The sequence below is a fragment of the Enoplosus armatus genome, chromosome 11 (genome assembly GCF_043641665.1).
Source record: "Enoplosus armatus isolate fEnoArm2 chromosome 11, fEnoArm2.hap1, whole genome shotgun sequence".
Taxonomy (NCBI): domain Eukaryota; kingdom Metazoa; phylum Chordata; class Actinopteri; order Centrarchiformes; family Enoplosidae; genus Enoplosus; species Enoplosus armatus.
Window position 1 is genome coordinate 3,244,944 of NC_092190.1, and position 19,750 is coordinate 3,264,693.

Consider the following 19,750-nt stretch of genomic DNA (forward strand, 5'->3'; position numbering starts at 1 on the left):
GCTGGGGCAACTGGGCAAACTCTATCAACTGATGAAGATCACGTGAAGCTCCACAGCTACTAAACGGACCTCGTGGTGATTGTTTTCCACGGCTGTTTCCAAGGTCAAAAATGAACTTTGAACCTCGAAACTGTGGTGGACTGTCTGTCCAGCGAGGTGGCCGTACATGTACATGAAGGATCATGGCTCAGAGGTTCCAGGCACGGTGTATTTGTGGCATCCTCACCCTTTTTTTTTTAAGATTCTTGGTATCAGGATTAGCCCACATTGCATCTAGGCAGCGCTGCTGACCTGGTCGTTATGTCAGTGTCACACTAACCTACAGTAGTAGTCGTCGAGGGAACAGGAAATTGGCGCTTTAAATCTCGCCGTGCCTTCAAAACTCCTACTCTCACACTTCGCATCCAGAGAGAGAGAGAGACAGAGAGAGAGAGAGAGAGGTTTGTACACAAGCAGCATGTCACCCTTTGCATATGGCACATTTATTTAAGGAAAGAGTAAGAACAGCAACACAATGTGCTCACTCTCCACACGCCTCCAAGTGACCACCCACCACATCCGCACCAACGAAGAGGTGCACCATACAGTGGACCTGCAGGCTGCTGCTTCTGAAATAGTATCTCTGAGATATGTCCTATTTAATGCCTCTCACACATGTACAATTGAGTTCGACAGTGGATATTTTTAAACCCCGCTCACCTCCACATTTTTTCCCGGCTACGTCTCCGAGTGGCGTCCTGAAAGACAAGCTGTTTGCCTTTGGCCGTAGACCTCTGGGACGACCAACAAAGATAGCACTGTCTCCTATGTGACAACTACATGTGTGTTTGTCTGTTCCTACTATTATTGCCTCTGCAGCAGGCTCATAATCTCTGCGTCGTGGCTGCAGGGATTTGCCGGGGATTATATTTTTCATACCAGCTGCTGGAATTTGTTTCAAACTCTGAGTGACGTTTGCAGTGACATAGAGTTTGTATGGGGGATTCCTAATTTGGTGACTGAGGTGATAATGACAAAGGTTATTTATTTATGACCTCTAACCTTTGGGTTTCAACAGCCGTTCCCTCTCACACATATTTGTGACACGCAAGTCATGATGTCTTATTTTTTTTACTTTATGACGATTAAAACTTTGAAAAAACTGTCGAAGTTAAATGTGACTTTTAACGCTTTTAAAATAATGCTTCAGTTTCGATGGCGGATCTATTTGAGCTTCCATCACTGTTATGAGCTACAGACCAAAGCTGTTCGAACTTGAGGCAGATACAGCAGTGTTTTATATGATGAACAACATACTGACCATGTTGTTTTACTTAAAATGTGGTGGGAAGCTGGAAAAAAAAGGCCATGGTGTCGTTAAAATCACAACAGTTCATCCTCTGGAAAGCATGAACGTGCTCAGCAAAGTTTGTGTTTATGAGGTTATGACCTATCTTGTGTACAAAGTTGACCTTTTGTCAGAAATGGAAATGGTTCATCTCCTGAAGAGATATTTCACAGCAACCTGCCATGAAAAAGGTCTAAATTAGATCTTCATATGTTTGGGGGGCAAAAGAAAGCATTCGGATAGATCTTCTGGGAAACAGAGTTCAGGATTTACATTATTATGCACCGAAGAGTTGGTTAAAGGTAGCTATTGAGGACTGAGCTCATATTCTCATATATTTTCTTTCTGCGAATTTGGGGATTTTAGCAACTTGAGGAGGAGTCACATTGTGAAAGTTTGAAAAAGTAGCACATGATGGGTAAACTGATGGAAGTATTTTTAGACTCATCATATGTAAACATGATGACGTGATTTTCACAAGAAGCATCAGGCAAGAAGGCTCTTCAGTAAAACGAATCAGATTGTGTGCAAATGTAATAGCTGATTTGTTTATAAATTAAGTTCTTTTTTATTATCCACGTTAATCCTCCAGTCTTTTGTGTCACTCTCCTGGAAACGCAAATCTGTTACATTATGCTGTTAAATTTAACTTTAAATTTAGACCTTAATGTGTTAAATAAAGTACACTGTGTCAAAGCCAATAGCACAGCTCAAATCCAATTTGTTCTTGCAGTATAATAATAATCATTAGAGGGAAAGTCATCGTAACACTGATGTCGCCACAGCAGCCTCTGTGCAGGTTCCGATCTTTAGTATAGTTCCACTGCAGCTGGCCCTTTAAGAAACGCATCTTGGCATTGATGGGTGAAAAAAATGTGAATGAAATCCAGCCATTCATAAAAATAGGCCACTGCTGCACTGTGATTGGCCAAGCCGAACCATATGCATAAATCATTAGCTCCGGAGAAGCCATTGGCTCCTTGTTTTAACGGACATGTATGGTCAGCCAATCAGCGTGTGTCTCTGCGTGCCGCTCGAGCCCAGGGGAAAACCGACCGGGCCATTAACGAAAAGCTCAGTCAAGTTTTGTGAGTCGAAGGAGGCACACCAGTTTATCCGTGCGCAGACGACTGTACGACTATCGACACGTTGTTTTTTTGTTTGTGGATATTTCTTCCGCATTCTTTCGACATAGAGGACGTATAAACACACAGACAAGGTAAGCTGCAGTATTTATTTCGGCGAGAAGTTGCTTTTATGAAGCCGTGTTATGGCTGGATATTTTTTTCTAACGCTATTTTAGACTACAAACGAGCGCAACGCCATCTTATTTAAAGATATTTACTTTGGCAACCATTTTATATCTGCTCCTATCTGCGTAAAATAGACGCCGTGTGTCGTCTTTTAGCCCGGCGTGTGATATTCGGTCCTTGGCTTATCTGCGTGGATGTTGGCTTTGGCTTATCAGCGCGGTCGGGCGACTGTTTGTGATTTTTTTATGAATGGACGGGCCATTTTTTTTCCCTTCCCTCTGTGTTTCCACACGGGTCGAGTTTCACTTCATTGAGAAAAACAAGGGAGGGATGGGTGGGGGAAGGGCGGGGAGGAGGAGTTGGGGGGGGGGGCAGCAGGGGGTGTCGAGTGATCTTCCTCCCCCAGCAGCGGCCCCCCCAGACTCGGCTCAAACGCAAAAGTTTTACCGAAAGTTGGTCAGAAATACGCAGTATCCAAGTTTGAGTGTTTACTTTATTTTATGTCGCAGTGGCCGTGAAGCTGTCGTGAAACTCACAGGCTCACAGTGTGTGGTAAACTTTGTGTAGTTTATGCTGCGTTCAAAGACCACAAAGTCGCACATTATAATATTCTAATAAGCGGCGCTGCTGTGACATATCATCAGTAGATACTTGCTGTAGTTCGTCATAATAAAGTACCTTTTTGCCCCATGTTTTAATAATGTAAATACGTAAATGTAAAGCCTCCCATGTTGCAGTTGAGTTCTCGCTGCCTGCTCGCCTCACTGCTCTTATTGACGTGCTGTATGAACATATGTTCCGCACGAAGGCGCGTACAGTGAGTTCTAATGTTATGAGTGGTGTCTGTGCCCGGCGCCTCTAATTATTGCCCGGCAGCTATCCTGTGTTTGTCATCCATTAACAGGCGATAGAGGAGTGAGTCACATCACTCTGCCGAGGGAGATGTGAGAGTAGAGGGCAGTGCTCGTGTTGTTGTTGTTGTTTTAAAGGGAACTTTTTTTTGTGTGTGTGTGTGTGTAGTATTGTACACAGGGGGAGCTGGGAGTTTGGGCTCTGCCAATTGTAACACCAGTACTGTCACCCAACAGTAGGTTCAGGCCGCTAATCAGCTCTACGACTGGCTCTTTTATCAATCTCGTTTGGGAGGCTTTGCGGTGTAGTGCACGCTGCAGACACATAGACACATCTCCTAAGTCTTTTACTCAAGATCCCCTAGCTGATTGCTGTAGAAAGCAGTGCCCTCAGACGGCCAAGTGAGTGTGGCTTATGTAACCGTGTTACATGTGTTTACACTGTCCTCTCCATCGGCATGGCTTGCTTCAAAGAGCTGTTTGTTGGATAAATAAAGTGCTGGGAGAAGATGGTGGCCTTGTTGCAGCACCAGTTGTGCTGCTACATGAACACATCACTGTATAATGGAGCCCACAGTATGGCCTCAAACATTCCCATAGAAGCGGATCAACCCGAAACTCAAATTGAATGGCTCGGTCGAACTGTTATGTGCCACTAAAACACATTTTTATGGCAGAAGACGGATGTTTTCTTGTATGAAATGTACATCTGAGCAGTTCTGTGACCCCTGCTGCATGTTTGCAACTCTCAATCTTGTGTTTCCCAGTGACCCAGGCGCTGTCGCTTTAAAGCGAACACCTCCCCCTCCCCCCCAATATTGGAGCCCCCCCAATCACCCAGATAACATGGACGGATTCTATGACCAGCAAGTCCCATTTATGGTCCCACCCAGTGTAAGTGGACACATGCCAGCCTCACACATCACATCATCACACTTTCAAACCCACGGCTCTACATTATGGATCGACCTCCTTGTGGTCACTGTAGATCACTGTGCGTTTATTACTCAGCATCTCCTTTGTCCACTGGGAGGGAAGTGACATCTTCTGTTGATGTTCTGACGTTTCTCCATCTTCTCCGTCCCAGCAGCACAAGTCTCACGTGGAGGAGCCATCTCACAACAGGCCTCTAAACGACAGGAAAAGGAAGTTTGTCGACACAGAACTCGCCCAGGACACCGAAGGTAACCTTGCGCACATGACAACATGTGTAATGGTTTTAGCGTGATTTAGACCGATAATTAAATTCGATATGTTTCACCTCTTGATTTCCAGAACTCTTCCAAGACCTCAGTCAACTGCAAGAGATCTGGATCGCAGAAGGTGAGTTCCATATTTTTATTTTATAACGGTTTCATCTTTTTTTTTTAATTTCTTCCAATGTTTTCTGCTCCTCTGCATTGAAAGTCCTTCATCTATTAAACACCGCAAAGCCGCTTCAGTGGAATTATTTCAGTTTGTGAAAATTGTGTTGTGCTTCAACCGGCCAGCGGAAAGTGTGTTTTGTACTGTTAGATTTCTTGGTCCTGTGTTTCTAAATGGTCAACAGGACGAAATTGGGCAAGTTTTAAGATTAAAGATTAACAGGACGAGAATGTGAAATATTGCTATTTTTGTGTTAGCAATTGGAGCAAGAAGAGCAAAGTCCTATGCATGAGAAACTGCTGACCAAGACCCCCCCCTTGTCTTTTTGCTTGTTCTGTTGGATTACAGTATTGCATATTTATTCCAGCAGATTATTTTTTTAAATAACAAAACTTTTTTGGCCACATACGTGTGTCAGTGTTGGTTTGTTGGCTGTAGAGCAGTCAGAAGGGGAATGTGTTTGATTTTTTTTTCCCTCTCCTGTATCTTCACAGCCCAGGTGCCTGATGACGAACAATTTGTCCCAGATTTCCAGTCGGATAGCTGTGAGTACCTGATTTCTATTGTTGCACCATTGAGTCTGTATGTGTCCCCTGAACAGATTCTGCTTTTTTGATATCAGCCAAGCCCAGTTGTGATTAGGAGGTTTTAGCCCAGTCTGCTTCTTTCCTGATTTGGACTGAGATTTAAATAGCAGCGGCAATTTAGGCAGAAAATCAAGCTGTTTCAGCAGCACTGCGTCGGAAATTTTACCCAAAAAATTGCACGGGCTTCTTTTTGCTTTTTGCTTTACTGTCCCTGACCAGATGTCTAGGTCACCCCTGTTTTTATGAAAATGTCTTCATCCTGCGGAGGACAAACACCCATCCTCCTCTTCAAAACACTGCTCTGGGAAAGGCTGCTCTCCCCCTCCCTCCCTCTCCTCCATTTTGAGTTTAATCAGCCGATTGGCATGGGGCATCACATGAGCCAAGCTCCTAATCTGATTTCACACTTTCCCGCACTCAGGCCCTGCTGCTGAAGTGGGCTGGATTCCAGTGGATAGGGCTGCTTCAGAGCTGCCTGCTTCAGTCTGCCTCCACAGAACTCACATCCCCAAAACTGCCTGCACCCCGTCCCCCAAACTGCTCCATACAGCCTCCTGTTTGTCTCTGCACATTGCCTTTAGGCTGCAGCCAAGGGATATATTTGAATTATGCCCAGTGGAGCATTTTATGACCTCCCCCTCCCCTCTGTCTTTCTGAGTTTATGTTTTCGTCTGATGCGTAGGAGGTGGAGACAGGGTGTGGTTGCTGCCTGTCTTTGTCAGAGCTGCCTTTTAAATCTTGGTTAATGTGGTGCACCGAACTGCAAACTGACCACTGGCCTGTAGTGCTGTAACATATTATTGAGGTTGATGCATTGACATGTATGTATTGTTGTAGAGGGCCCGTCCGAGGCTGTGTGCATATACTGGTTCATACTGTATGTAGGCAGCTCACTGTAAAGTGCCGATGTGGTGTAGTCCTTGACCTTGTACTGTCAGTACGCTGTGTGTGTGTGTGTGTGTTTGCGGGTATGTGCGAGATACAGAGTTTGGCAGTTGCCTCTGTTGCTAGGCTGCAAGCCGTTCTCTCTCACAACTTGCCTATTGACCAAAACCAGATTTTCCAATATGAGCTACAGTCAGTAGGACATCACATGGGGTGACCCAGGCCTGAACTATGTGTAATTTTGGAGTGGAGGAGCTCTCTCAGTTTGTAGGGGATGGAGGTGGTGGTTCTGTCTTAGCTGAGATGGTCCGGGAGAGGAGTTTGCATGCAGGACTCTTGCCTAATCTCCCCATTATTTACTTTTCTCCGTGTGTGAGGAGTCTCACTCGAGCCATTAGGTTTCACAGCACACAGGGGAACTCACGTGCCCGTTATTAGCTCTGCTTGGGTCCATCAGCACCACGGGTGATTTATTTGGCTCCCGACCCGCTCCTCCGTGCCCGGGGATCTAGTTTCTGCTTGGCTATTATGTGGCGCCCCGGAAACTGCAGCCGATACGCAGAAAGCTGCAGCTAGTGTCTAATGGTTACAGCACGGGAGAAGAAAATCATTCACCGCCATTAGATTACGGCCACACTGATTCATGGGTATTGGTATTGGCCTGCCCTAATGGGAATCAGACGAGGAGTTTGATAGCTTTTGTGTGTATAGCGCAGTTAGTATCGTGCTACCTAGCAGTGGTGGATAGATGGTTGTTTTCAGAGCCCGGAGTCGAGCGTCATTAGGGCGGATGATAAATTGCTGCTAAGTGGCTCTGTCAGTCGAGGGAATACAGAGACGTTGTCCATACGTCCATTTATCCATCAGTCCCAAATGTGGTTAAGATAACTGCTGCACTTCTGTTTATGGCTTCAATTAGGTGATATCTGGAGTTTATCCAATGCACTCAATTGCTTTGTTGTCTGTATGTCTCCTCCTATCTAGTGATGTTTCATGGCCCGCCACCAGCCAAGATCAAACGAGAGCTGACTCCCTCCAAAGAGCTTTCTCCCTGTCGCCAGGACAGGAGTCCCATGCCCTACGGAGAGAAGTGCCTTTACAGCTACAGGTATGTGGTGGTAATCGCGTTTGTAGAAGTCTACCAAGAGCATGACAGCAAGCCACAGGACAGCGTATTGATTATCCCTCTCTGAGTAAGGGTCTTTCTGACTGTGTGTGTGTGTGTGTGTCCCATCTCTTCCTCCACAGTGCCTGTGACAGGAAGCCCACTCCCGGGTTCAAGCCATTAACTCCCCCCTCAACACCAGTCTCTCCTTGCGGCCCCACCAGCACAGCAGGAACGCACCCACTGAGTGAGCAGACCCCCCCTCCTCACCCCCATGTAGCTAATCCCACCCCAGGGCCGCGTCCGGTGCACGTACAGCCGCCTCTAACAGCGAGCGTAGGCTCTCCCAACCAGCAAGCACTCCCAGTCCACAACCACAGCCCACCCTTCGTTGTGCCCTGTGCACCCATCAATCAGGATGCCAACAACTTCACACCTGAGCACAGGTGAGCCCCCAGTTCAACCTCTTAACCCGGACATGGGACTCATTGAGGGTCTTTGCGAACTGTTTTTTCTGACTTAATCACATTGTCTTCCCACTTTCCTCCCCATCTTTAGGTTCCAGAGGCAGATGTCAGAGCCATGTCTACCTTTTCCCCCATCAGAGAGTCAAGGGCGCCCCCAGTTCTTGCCCCAGCCTCCCAGCGGCGGCAACAACAGTCTGCCACGTGACAGCCGGCCACCGTACCACCGGCAGATGTCAGAGCCATTGGTAGCTGTGCCGCCCCAGGGTTTCAAACAGGAGCTCATCGATCCGCGATACACCGAGCAGGGCGTCCCCACCATGGGCCCCCCGGGTCCACCTCCAGGCCCTCCACGTCAGGCTGCTTTCCACCCCATGGCCATCAAGCAGGAGCCCCGCGACTTCTGCTTTGACTCTGGTGAGGAGGGTAGTTGTTCATAAAATATGTTTAAGAGAGTCCAGATGTCCCTGTGGAAGTCCACGGCGGGCTGTGTGAAAGTCATTGTCTAGGGCTGTGTGCAAGTAGAGCGGGCAGAGGGTGAGGAATGTGCCTGGCCATGTTTGTTCTGGGCGCTAACACATGCCTGTTAGTTTTAGCATGCAGCAGACGCCTGGGCACGTATGCTCATTTCACACACACACACACACATGCACACACACACTCTAATCTGCATCATTCCTCCAGAGTCATGCAAGTTAAGTAAGTGGGTCTTTTAGCTCAGCCTGAGCCTCCAAGGGCAAAAAGTAAATGGGTCATCCAGCCAGGTGCAGAGAACCTCTTCACTGAGCCTACCTGGAATAGATCTAGGCCAGTGCCCTCAGAGGACTTAGTGACCTGTAGCACAGCACGTTGATTGTAAGAACCTGGAAATTCTCGACTTGGTTTTACACAAGGGGCCAAATGGTGCCAGTCCTCTCCAAAAGGCCCCGTCAAACAGTCATGGCAGAGATGCTGTTTACTCACATGGTTTTAAGTCAAACAAGCCGGAGCGACTGCCGGTGCATTGTTTGATCCTGACGCCCACTCGGCCAGCTGTTGCCCCTGCTCTGGTGCATTAACATCCTCTTTTCCTGAAACTCTGCACCTTTTCTCGCTCACTCACTCTCGCATACTCTCTCTCCTCTTCTGCCTGGTGGCCGACCGGCTGGCCGGCCAGTGATGTAATGACAAATCCTCTTAGCTTCTTATGGCCTTTTAAATACCTACGTCACAGAGGCCTAGCATCTCTAGATGGATGGAAGAAGTGCAATGCGCGGCATGCCAACATGGAACATATTGTTACCCCGGCGTTGGTGGTCTACAGAGCCACAATATTATCAGCATTTGAAGCTTCCCTGAGCTCCTCTTTGACTCCCTCCTTTCTTTTCTCTCCCTCTACGTGCACGATAAGACTTGACAATAACGATTACTTCCTGCAGACTCCTTTCCTAAAGTGAGGACAAGAGGAGACACAGACTTAAGGAAACACTTGCTCAAGATTGATCTGTGGCTGTCTTATCAGCAGACAGGAAACAGAATAATGGGGTGGGGGCGGGGGCGGAGATGGTTGGTACACACTGCAGAGACACTGCAAACGGAAGACAGGACCATGACCCCCCTCAGGGGGAGGACTGGCGTAACTTGATTGTCATTGAGATTTAAAACCGCAACCATGGTGCTAATCTTATTTACAGGCTTGGTGGACATGCGAGGGATGTTGTGTGCTGTGCAGTGTACTCTGATCTGAGCTTTAGTCCACTCCTGGGCATTTTACATCCCAGCTGTTGGAGCTGCAGATGAACATGGCCATTGGTTGGCGAGAGAAGCAGCCACCATGTGTTTTGACCTTTTTATACCAACACAGTATATTTATCAATGTGGCTTAACACACTTATATAGCTTGGACTGAGTGTCTCCTCCATAAACATAGAACAAACCATACAAACTGCAGATAAGTATCAAAGCCGTGTATCTTTGTACACGGTGGCAGTGATCCAAATATATCTGTCAGCTGCGAGCTGGGTTGTGATGTATTACACATTTGATATGACAGCGAGGATGTCTCTGGTCTAAAATTATACACCCATCTTCTTTGTTTACAGAAGTGCCTAACTGTCAGTCATCGTTTGGGAGAGCGGGGAGCTTCTACCAAAATAACCATGAAAGTAAGTTCAGTTAATTGTCTGCTTTTGTCTTTTTTTTGTGTCTCGGATGTTTGAATGATTTCATTAGTGAAGTGAACCTCGCGACTTATCGAGCCGCTGAGAGCTCAGCGTGGACGACGGCTAGGTGAAAGAATAGCGGTCAGCAGCATTGAAATGACAGCTCAAGGGGAAGTGAATCTATCAATGAGTCCCGTGTAGCTGCTCCACACGTACAGAACATTTCTCACATCGGCAGCTGGCAGAAGCTCGGCGCAACACAAGCTTCCACTCTTGGGAAGCTTCCCAGATATACTGCTTTGCATGCAGTTTGGATCTCTGGGTTGAACATGGTCACTGGCCTTCGTGTCAGAACAAAAGCCTGTTTCCCACGCTCTCTCTGCTGTGATCCCGTTAATGTTGCGTTTCTTTCTTCTTTTTTTTCCAATTTCAGGCTTCTCCTTTGACAGAGATCCTCAGCTGTACTTTGACGATACCTGCGTGGTCCCTGAAAGATTAGAAGGTGAGACTGGAAAAACAATAAAAACCTGTCTACATGTAAAGGTTAGCACAAACCTACGTATAAAGTGGGCTACTGAGAGTCCAGTCCTTTGACTGCTCGTGATGCGTAATGAACAGCAAGTCCACTTCACAGTCACCATCTGGCAGGAATGTCTCACCACACTGTGGCCGTGGTGGACTTCAGTGCTGACTGACACTTTTCCCTTCTGTCTCTTTTTATTTCTCTGCGCTCTCTTCTCCTGCTCTTTCTTCCGCTCACAGGTAAAGTAAAGCAGGAACCCTCTGTCTACCGTGACGGGCCCCCCTACCAGCGCCGTGGCTCCCTGCAGCTCTGGCAGTTCCTGGTCACATTGCTGGACGATCCGGCCAATGGCCACTTCATCGCTTGGACTGGTCGTGGCATGGAGTTCAAGCTCATTGAGCCTGAGGAGGTCAGTCCCCCCACTGTCCGCAACTGGACTTATGTCTCCTGTCCAGTTCTTCACCTCCTATTACAAGTCTGTAATCATGAACACACGTCAGTTCTCCGTAGCTAATAGCACGTCTTTGTGGCCTCAGGTTGCTCGTCGCTGGGGCATCCAGAAGAACAGACCGGCCATGAACTATGACAAGCTGAGCCGCTCACTGCGTTACTACTACGAGAAGGGCATCATGCAGAAGGTAAAGGCACGTTCACCCTTTTCTTGTCTCTCCCTCCTCCCTCAGCAACCTTTGTGCTGCACGGGGGCTAAAATAGTCTAGATGGTGATATTTGATTACAACTGTGGGAGGTGCTGAGTCCCATCACAGCCAGCAGCACAAAGTGGTTCCAGTGAATAGCCTGCAGGCCACATCTCTTCTTCCACTGAATATATTTGTTTTCCTAGTCTGTCAAGGAAATGACACAAATATGATGTTATGTTTGCACTCAGTATGCGTAAGAAGTATTAGTCAGGAGGTTTCATATGTGAGTTAAATAAGTATTCTGTCTTGTTTCTCAGGTGGCTGGGGAAAGGTATGTGTACAAGTTTGTGTGCGATCCCGAGGCTCTCTTCTCCATGGCCTTCCCCGACAACCAGAGGCCCAACCTGAAGGTCGACCCGGACAGCCTGCCGGGGCTGGACGAGGACACCGTGCCCCTCACCCACTACGAAGAGACGGCTCCCTACCTGCTGGAAGCCAGCGAGCAGTGCGTGGCAGGCCTGCCCTTCCCGGACGGCTACGGCTACTAACAAGCAGCAGGGTCCTGACGCACAACATACATGTACACGCAAAAACACTCCCAAAGTCTCTTGACGCCCACTCTTAAAATCCAGGGCGGGAACTGCTGAGCTGCTTGGAAGGAAAACCTCGCGCTCTGCCCCTTCATGGGTTCCCTCTCCCGCTCATTGGAAAAACCTTCATAAGACTCTGTAAGCTCCCAAGCTCCGAATGAATGAGGGAAAGACCTGCAACGGCTCTTCTACTGCGGCATCGTATGAGAGAGAGAGAGAGAGAGAGGGTTGTGAAACCAGCGAGGGTGAACTGGACTCGGTAGCTCTGCCCACCTTACAAGCTTCATAAAGTAAGACAAGGGGCTGCTGTTGTTATGGAGACCAAACAAAGCAAGGCCGCACGCCGCCGACTTTAAAAGAACTGACAGAGACCCCCCCCCCTTTGTACAAGACTGCAAGAGTTGTTACACTTCTGATTTTGTGACAATCTGCTTTTCTTAAAAACAATCGAATAGCCAACAGAGTAAACACATTCAAAATCTGATGAGATATTCTAAATGCAGCACTATTCTATAGTTGCCTTTTTTTGGGTCCCCCCCATTTTCATGTCACCACATCTGAACTGCAAGAATCCGTGAAAGGGCTTTAATTTGCAAAGACGGATTGAGAAGAAAAAAAAAAAAAAACAAAGCACGCGACATATTCTAAACCCACAGATCAGTTTGTTTTCTGTAGATAGGACTACACTTTTCTTTAATATGCCAGCTGTTCAGTTTTGTTGAGACTTTAGAGACCCAGAACACTCAGGTTTCTGGGGCGTTGCTGTATTTCAGGCTAGTTGGTTGGGCTGCTCTCTCGTGTAAATGTTACGTTCTTTAATCGTTCTGCCCGTGTAAGAGATTGTACCTGCTTCCCTTTAGAGACTGCACCCCACGGTAGGAGCCCACAGTCTATACAGTACACTCCTCTCATGTCTGTTCATCACTGCTGGGTCCTTTTTTCTTTTTTTTTTTAATTGCTCCAGTTTAGAGATGATTAGCGCTCCATCTCCTCCATTTCAAAAGGGATACATAACACAAGTACGTATTTTCCCCAGAGGCATTTCATTCATAAAAGCCTAAGAATTTATTATGTATGATAAATGGTCACATTGCTCCCCTTTTTTTTTTTTTTTTTTTTTGTATTTCTGTCCGGGTGCTTAATGTTTCCTTGGCAGTGTACTAGTTCCTCTGATGCACCAGTATGGCAGGAGCATCAGGACGTTGCATGCAAAAAAAAAAAAAAAAAGGAAAAGAAAAGAAGGGTGACATTCTGACACCTTCTTTTGGACACCTCTCTGCCAATCACAAGTTGTCAACGGAAGACTTCTCTGCTTCTCTTTGCATGGTGTAATCAGTCGAGACTATGTGTCCACTAACATATCGCTTTTACTGTCTTTGGACAAAGAAGATATTTGTGATATTCTCTGCATTTTTTTTTTTTTGTGTTCATTATCTATGTTTCTGAATGGGGGCAAAGACAAACGTATATAAAGTATATATTTTTGCTATAAGGCTGCATTTGTTTTGATTTTAATGTATAAGCTGTATAGGTCTGGCTCTAATAGATATGTACCTTTTTAAAAACAAACAAACAATCTCGATCCTTATGATGCTACTACTGCAGACTGTTTCTTTAAGAGGCCTCTGTGTTGGGTTGGAGAATGGATGAGAAGATGTTGTTATCTTGTGTGTGTGTGTGTGTGTGTGTGTGTATGTGTGTGTGTGTGTGTGTGTGTGTGTGTGTGCGTGTGACAGCAAGAGTTCCAGCAAAGGCCACAGCGAAGACGCACATTATACCATGGGATCCACCCCAGGCATGGGGATTGTCTGCACTTGTATAGGCTTCGGTCCCCTCCCCTCACAATGTGTTTCTTACACTGCTGAGTTTATGATAATCTGTACTGGGTACAATAAACGGTCCTTTATGCTTCACTGCCTGCAGTCCTGGTGTGTTTCATCATCCCACCCCCTCCTCCTTGCCGTCAGTCAGTCAGCTGACTGGCTGCTGTGGTCTGGCAGTCACTATGCTTGACCCGGCTGATTTCTGAGTCACATGCTTCTGCTAACTCTCTCAGATACATTTCTGGGTAAATGGTTACTCTTTTAACCTGGAGGCAAATGTGTTTGAGCAACATCTGGTTAGCTGTGCAGAAGAAGAAAAACCCCCTCATTCCATGTGTTTGGTGCTTAAGCTCATCTAAGTGAGCATGTTGACAGTCTGACTGTTGTGTTGCTTTTTTTATTCATCCACATGATGACAATGTTTAATTTACTCTGGGTTGTTTCTGAGGCTACAGGTTAACTGTAATTGTGGGGGGGGGGGTGGGGGGGGATCTATTGACCATTTTAATATTTATGGATTAGTTACACTTTTACGTCCTCGTTTTAAGCGTGAGTCATCGGTAAATAATTCACAATTTGACACCTACTGTGAGCTCCAAAAGCGTGTTGCACCAGAAGACCCTTTTGATGTTGTTTTGTGCTCATTTGAGTGTGTCGAATTATTCACGAGATCAAGCGTTAGACTTGTCTGGCAGCACGGAATAAGCCATAAATATTAAAATATCCAACGCATGCGCCCCCCCCCCCCGCACAATGGCGATGAGGTTAAAGTGCAGTCTGCAGGCCCAGATAACACCAGGGTGAATGAATGGAGGTCTGTTTCTGCTTTGAAAAAATTGTAGAAGGTTGTTCAGCAATCTCACTTTACCTGCCTGAACAACGTCTGTTTGTTTGAGAATATGGGAATATGCGCCGCTAACAGTATCTGCTGCCATGAAACGGGCCTGAAGGTTACATACAAAGCTACATTTCAACAATCTCGGGGGGGCTTGTGTCAAAATATGCTTTATAATACATGTTGTTACATGGTGCATATTGCTAAAATTAATATCACATATTACTAAACAAAATTGCCACAGCAGTAAGAATACTGTCCGCATTGCACAGAGAAGGGGATGAAATTGGGCTTCAACAGATGCCCGCAAAGTCCTGCATTTGAACTTTTAACTCAACTGGAAACACAAAAGTATTAGCAACAAAATGTACTTAAAGTTTAAAATACAAAAAGAATGCCTGTCAGTGTTACATTATTATGTTATATTATTGGATCAATATTATTGATGCATTTAACATTTAAGTGGTTCTGTGCTGTGGTTCGTCGAGGAGCTAATTCTGAAAGCTATACTGCAGGGCAGTTCTGTAATTGATAACAATGCGTCATATATTATAAACCGTATATTTTCTACGTAAAATCTTGTGGAGTCAAATGTACGATATACGATATCTGAAATGTAGCAGAGCAGAAGTATAAAGTAACATAAAATGGAAGTACAAGTACTCAAAACTGTCGCTAAGTACAAGACCAGTGAATGTGCTGTGAGCTGGGTGTTCAGCTCACGTAGCCGCTGAGTGTCGTTTGAAGCGATCGTGTGTGAGCACCAGCTGAGGACTTGTGAGCTGCACAACGTTTCGCAACTATCTTGTGATGTTTGTTTCACTTTAACAACTCATCGAAGATTTGCCGACGTGCAAACGCTTCCCTGAGGCATGTGTAGTCCTTTGTTTTTTTTTGTGTTTTTTTTTTTTTTTACAGTGTCTGGCTTGTAAGATCACTGTGGTGTTCAATTTGCCTTGAACTGAAATACATAGCATGATGGTATCTGATAATACTGCGGAGCTTTAGACTCAGACGTTGTTTTGATGGCCAGCAGCACTCTGCCTGGTGTTGAGTCAGAGCCCTATCAAACCGCAGAGTGTAAAAGCCGAGCTCTGGTCTCCAGTAACACAGCCTGGCAGGCAGCTCTCCATTGATTGAGAGAGCAGAGTGCCTTTGAATGCTATGAAAGACCTTTTAGTGTGCTCTTGGGAGGTGCCCTACCCTGATACTGTGTGTATGTGTGAGCGCAGTAGCTGCCAGCACTCACCACAGATGTTTTTTTTTTGTTTTTTTTGATAAACTTTACTCATAGTTGCTCTTTGTGTTTCCCTCTTTCTCTGAAAGCAGTTGGCGGAGGTGTATGGGTGCACTGTGGGGGAACATGACAAATTTAGAAAAGTCCACTTCAGATGACTCCTATGAATCGTGGAGATGTTGTTGTCATGTTAGTCTATATCACAGCTCTGTCACTGCAACGCTGTGGCAGAAATTCAAGCATGTTGTGCCCCTAATCCGTTGAAAAACATTCTTTTATCTATTGAGCAGTGCTTGATTAATAAAATGCACATTATTGTAGAAACTGAAATATGAATATTCACAGCTCAGCTGTGAATTCTCAAAAAGACGCCCACAGTCGTCTAGTCACATTCAGATGGAACAATGCATCACTGTCAGTAACAAACCTTGAGACTGTCCAGTATTTTTAGCGGGAAAGTTCATTCTTGACCATGGAAAAGTAGTTAGGACAAAAAGATCTCAAGTAAATTCCACCTATTAGCCTTTTCTGGGTCTACAGAGTCAACAGATTGTCCAGCCATGCGAGAGGCTCTGTGGGGCTGCACTAAGGGAGCAGCGGTACTTTGAGCTACGTCCTATTTTAAGCTGAAGCTAATGGTAACGTCATTAGTCTGGTCATAAACCAAATTATCGGACACATTAAAGGTTTGAGCAAATGGTGGCACTAGATGAAAAAGTTATTAAAATACATCCTGTGGGGATCGTGAATGTTTATACCAAATTTCACGCCAATCCATCCAATAGTTTTTTTAAGATATTTCATACTGGAACAAAGCGGTGGATCGACAGAATCAACATTCACTAGTGTGGCTAAAGATGTTCTTCTCTTGCTCTGTGCGCCTTTCCTTCCCCCACACCAGAAACCCGCTATCCAGTCAAGATTAAGCCAGGAGCCCAATATAATGATCCTGATCCAATTAACGGGAGCAATGAGGCTTTGGAAACGTCCCATCACCTTGGAAACGCTCCATCACCTACACAGAATGGCCTCCTCCTCGTCCAGTGGCACTTGTTGACCTGCCAAAGGTTAACAATGAGGTATGGACAGAATGTATACATGTTGGAGAAATGATTCAGGGCTCCCCGGATACAAAACAAACGAGGCTGCATCATAAACATCCCACTAAATCAATTCATACACTATTACAGGGTGCTTGATACATGGCCCGGGGCTTCAGCAGGCAGAAAAGTGGACACGCCAAATGGGTAGTCCTTCAACATACATTATACCACAGGACCACTTGCTGTTTCCAAGTAAATTATTGATCCAGATATGAGACAAGGCAGCTCGAGCATAATGCGGTTTCAGCTTTGAATCTTCAGACTATGGCAGGCACTCCATGTGTCAGTTCACACACACACACACACACACACACACACACACACACAAAGCCTCCATCTAGTGTAGGTTGAGAGAGTGAACCACTCTGTTCTGGCTACGACTGCTGAGAAATATGGGTCATGTTGCCGGGAAGGGAACAGCACAAATCTTTCACATTATTTGGCCAACACGCTGTGTTCGCACAATGCTAATTGCCATGGTGAGACCTTGCTCCTGAAACTCTGTTACATAACTGATTTCTCACAAACACACACACACACACACACGCCACCCACAAGTCATTATTTATTTCAGATTTTCATGCGCGGCTCGTATGTGTTTTACGTTAACCATGGCTGCCCTCTAGTGGATGGGTACCTGTCCTACTAGCACACCAGTGCCAGGGTATCCAATGAGAGATTAATCCAAACATGCTTTTTTTCTGCCACTAAGAAACGTTTGTTTAAGAAGCTCAAGGTATTTTGCCGCTCTTTCTTGTTGAGGGTGACGATGAGATGAGGCGAGACGTTTCCTTGACAACTGGTGAGGAAGACTGCGTGACACGATGATGGAAAGCTCCACTAAATGGACCTTGTGGTGAGATTGAAACTTTAAATCTCATCATCGCCTACTGTTCGCTTTTATCTTTGCCAGTGTAGATTTCAAGTTAGAGTTTCTGTACATGGTGCTTTTGTCACTCGGCACTAAACAACCCAGCGACTCCTTCGTTTATTCTCCACAGAGCGCGTTTGTAAGAAGGATGGTGGTGAGTTCTGTGCGTTGAACCTACCAGACACCAGGGCTGCATCTGAATCATTCACTACTAACTACACAGTGAACCCTTTGTAGAAGACTATACTGTATGTATAGATTTCAAGAAACAACATGATCATGTCTAATGCATGTCGCAGGCCATCTACAGTTAGTTAGTGAGCACTGTTTGTTCACTACTGTATAAGTTGAATGGACAGGCCATCTACAGTTAGTTAGTGAGCACTGTTTGTTCACTACTGTATAAGTTGAATGGACAGGCCATCAATTGTAGGTTTGGCTGTTCAATCCTTGGCTCGCCCTGTTCTCCTGTTGGAGTGTCCTGAACCCTAAACTGAACCTGAAACAGCCCGTGTGCGGCAAAAAGTGTCAGCTGAATGAATGCACATGTCAATGTCAAGCACTGTGTTGTGAGTTTAATCTCATTTTCAGCGAAGCTCTCTTGTTTTCTTCCAACAGGCTTTTTCTGATGAGCCAAAATGTTTCTTTAGCACTGCTCAGCGTTACTCGTGGAAACCGTTTGTTGCGGTGAGCTGGTTTGCTGTTAGCATTGCATTACCTGGCTTCAATGAACAGCACATAACTGTTAAAGTTTGTTGTCTCTCACACTTATTTCGACTCGCAGCAACGCGGCCTGTGTTGTGTTGGCTGCTGCATTGGAAAACAAGACTTCAGCTTCTCCTTACTGCTGATTATCACGCTCCACAATCCAGCCAAACATTTGAGGTCGTGTTTTGTCCTTTTTTTTTTGTCGATTTCAGTGTCACTGGAGTGAGTGACAGAGTCGAACATCTACTGCCCTGAAAGACTTTCACGACTGGAAGCGACACGCTGCAGTAGACGGACAAACTGTTCCCCATTGCAGCTGAATTCTTCACAGGCTGTGAAGCTTTCCTTCCGTCGTGGGTGTAGTGTGGGAGTTGAGAATTTAAGCTGTTGTAATGTGTGTTTTTCACTCTGCGCTGCACGTTGAATTTCCACCAGGACAATAAAGATTCTGAACTGAACTGAGATGCACAAAATAAAACGTGGCAGTCATCAGATTGGGGACATGAATGTGTCCTGGTGGCACGACAACACAGTCATTTTATTGAATTCTCTGGATTTTAAACACGCTGACGTCAAAGTTACATAATTGTCTTCCCTGTGGCGGTTGAGAACCACAACAACAGGAGCCTTGAGTGGTGCGCGGGGGTGTTGACCACTAACAATCACTGAAGGGAGGCTCAAACTGTACAGCTAACTTTATTTCAAATGTGACTTCCCTTTTTGAGAGAGCCTGATATGTTGAATATTGCTGTATTTGACGAACTTCCTCCTCAGTGATGTTTACACGGTGGGAGCCGGAGTAAACAACACGAGAGAGGATGAACATTGGGCAAGTGAGGAAGTTTGAGTTGGACTCCAGTTATTCGGCTGTGAATCCTCCACTGAATAGCAACAGGTGTGTGTGTGTGTGTGTGTGTGGCAACAGCTCTGCAGTATCAGCATGTCTGACAGGGTTTCAGTACTGATACCAAAACAATACTTACCAAAGAAACTTATCAAAGCAGATACCTGCTGCTACTTTGGTAAATATAATACAATACAAAATGTATAATAAAAACACACAAGAGATTTCCCCCTGAATGAAATAGTGTAAAATTCTGATTTCAATTTGAGAATAAGTGAAAACAGATCAGAGTTTTTTTTAATGGCAGCTTTCAGACATTGCATACACGAAGGCACTGTGGTTATGCAGCGTGTACATCTGTGTTATGATTTATTGTGAGAAGGTGTGAGGACGACCGCCATGACAGGTACAACACAGCGACTACCTGCTAACTGCGACCTGTAGCGCCGCCACCTGGCAGGCAATGTGAGGTAGGTTACTATTAAATTATTATTTTCACCCGAATTGCAAAAAACAACAACAACAACAACAACTGAATAATAACGGAGATAGTTCGATGTTTTGAGATATCCATCTCGGAGATTTCTGCCTAAAATC

At 45.7% G+C, this 19,750-nt stretch overlaps 1 protein-coding gene across 1 annotated transcript; it reads left to right on the top strand.

Moving 5' to 3' along the window:
• Positions 1-2,425: 2,425 nt before the first annotated feature.
• On the top strand, positions 2,426-13,645 carry etv5a (ETS variant transcription factor 5a). The gene is made up of 13 exons (XM_070914205.1): positions 2,426-2,546; positions 4,199-4,325; positions 4,519-4,615; positions 4,707-4,754; positions 5,291-5,341; positions 7,253-7,376; positions 7,517-7,819; positions 7,932-8,254; positions 9,919-9,981; positions 10,412-10,480; positions 10,741-10,910; positions 11,038-11,139; positions 11,460-13,645. Exons 2-13 carry the CDS (start codon positions 4,278-4,280, stop codon positions 11,688-11,690), a joined length of 1,629 nt encoding a protein of 542 aa, XP_070770306.1. The 5' UTR covers positions 2,426-2,546; positions 4,199-4,277; the 3' UTR covers positions 11,691-13,645.
• The last annotated feature ends 6,105 nt before the right edge of the window (positions 13,646-19,750 follow it).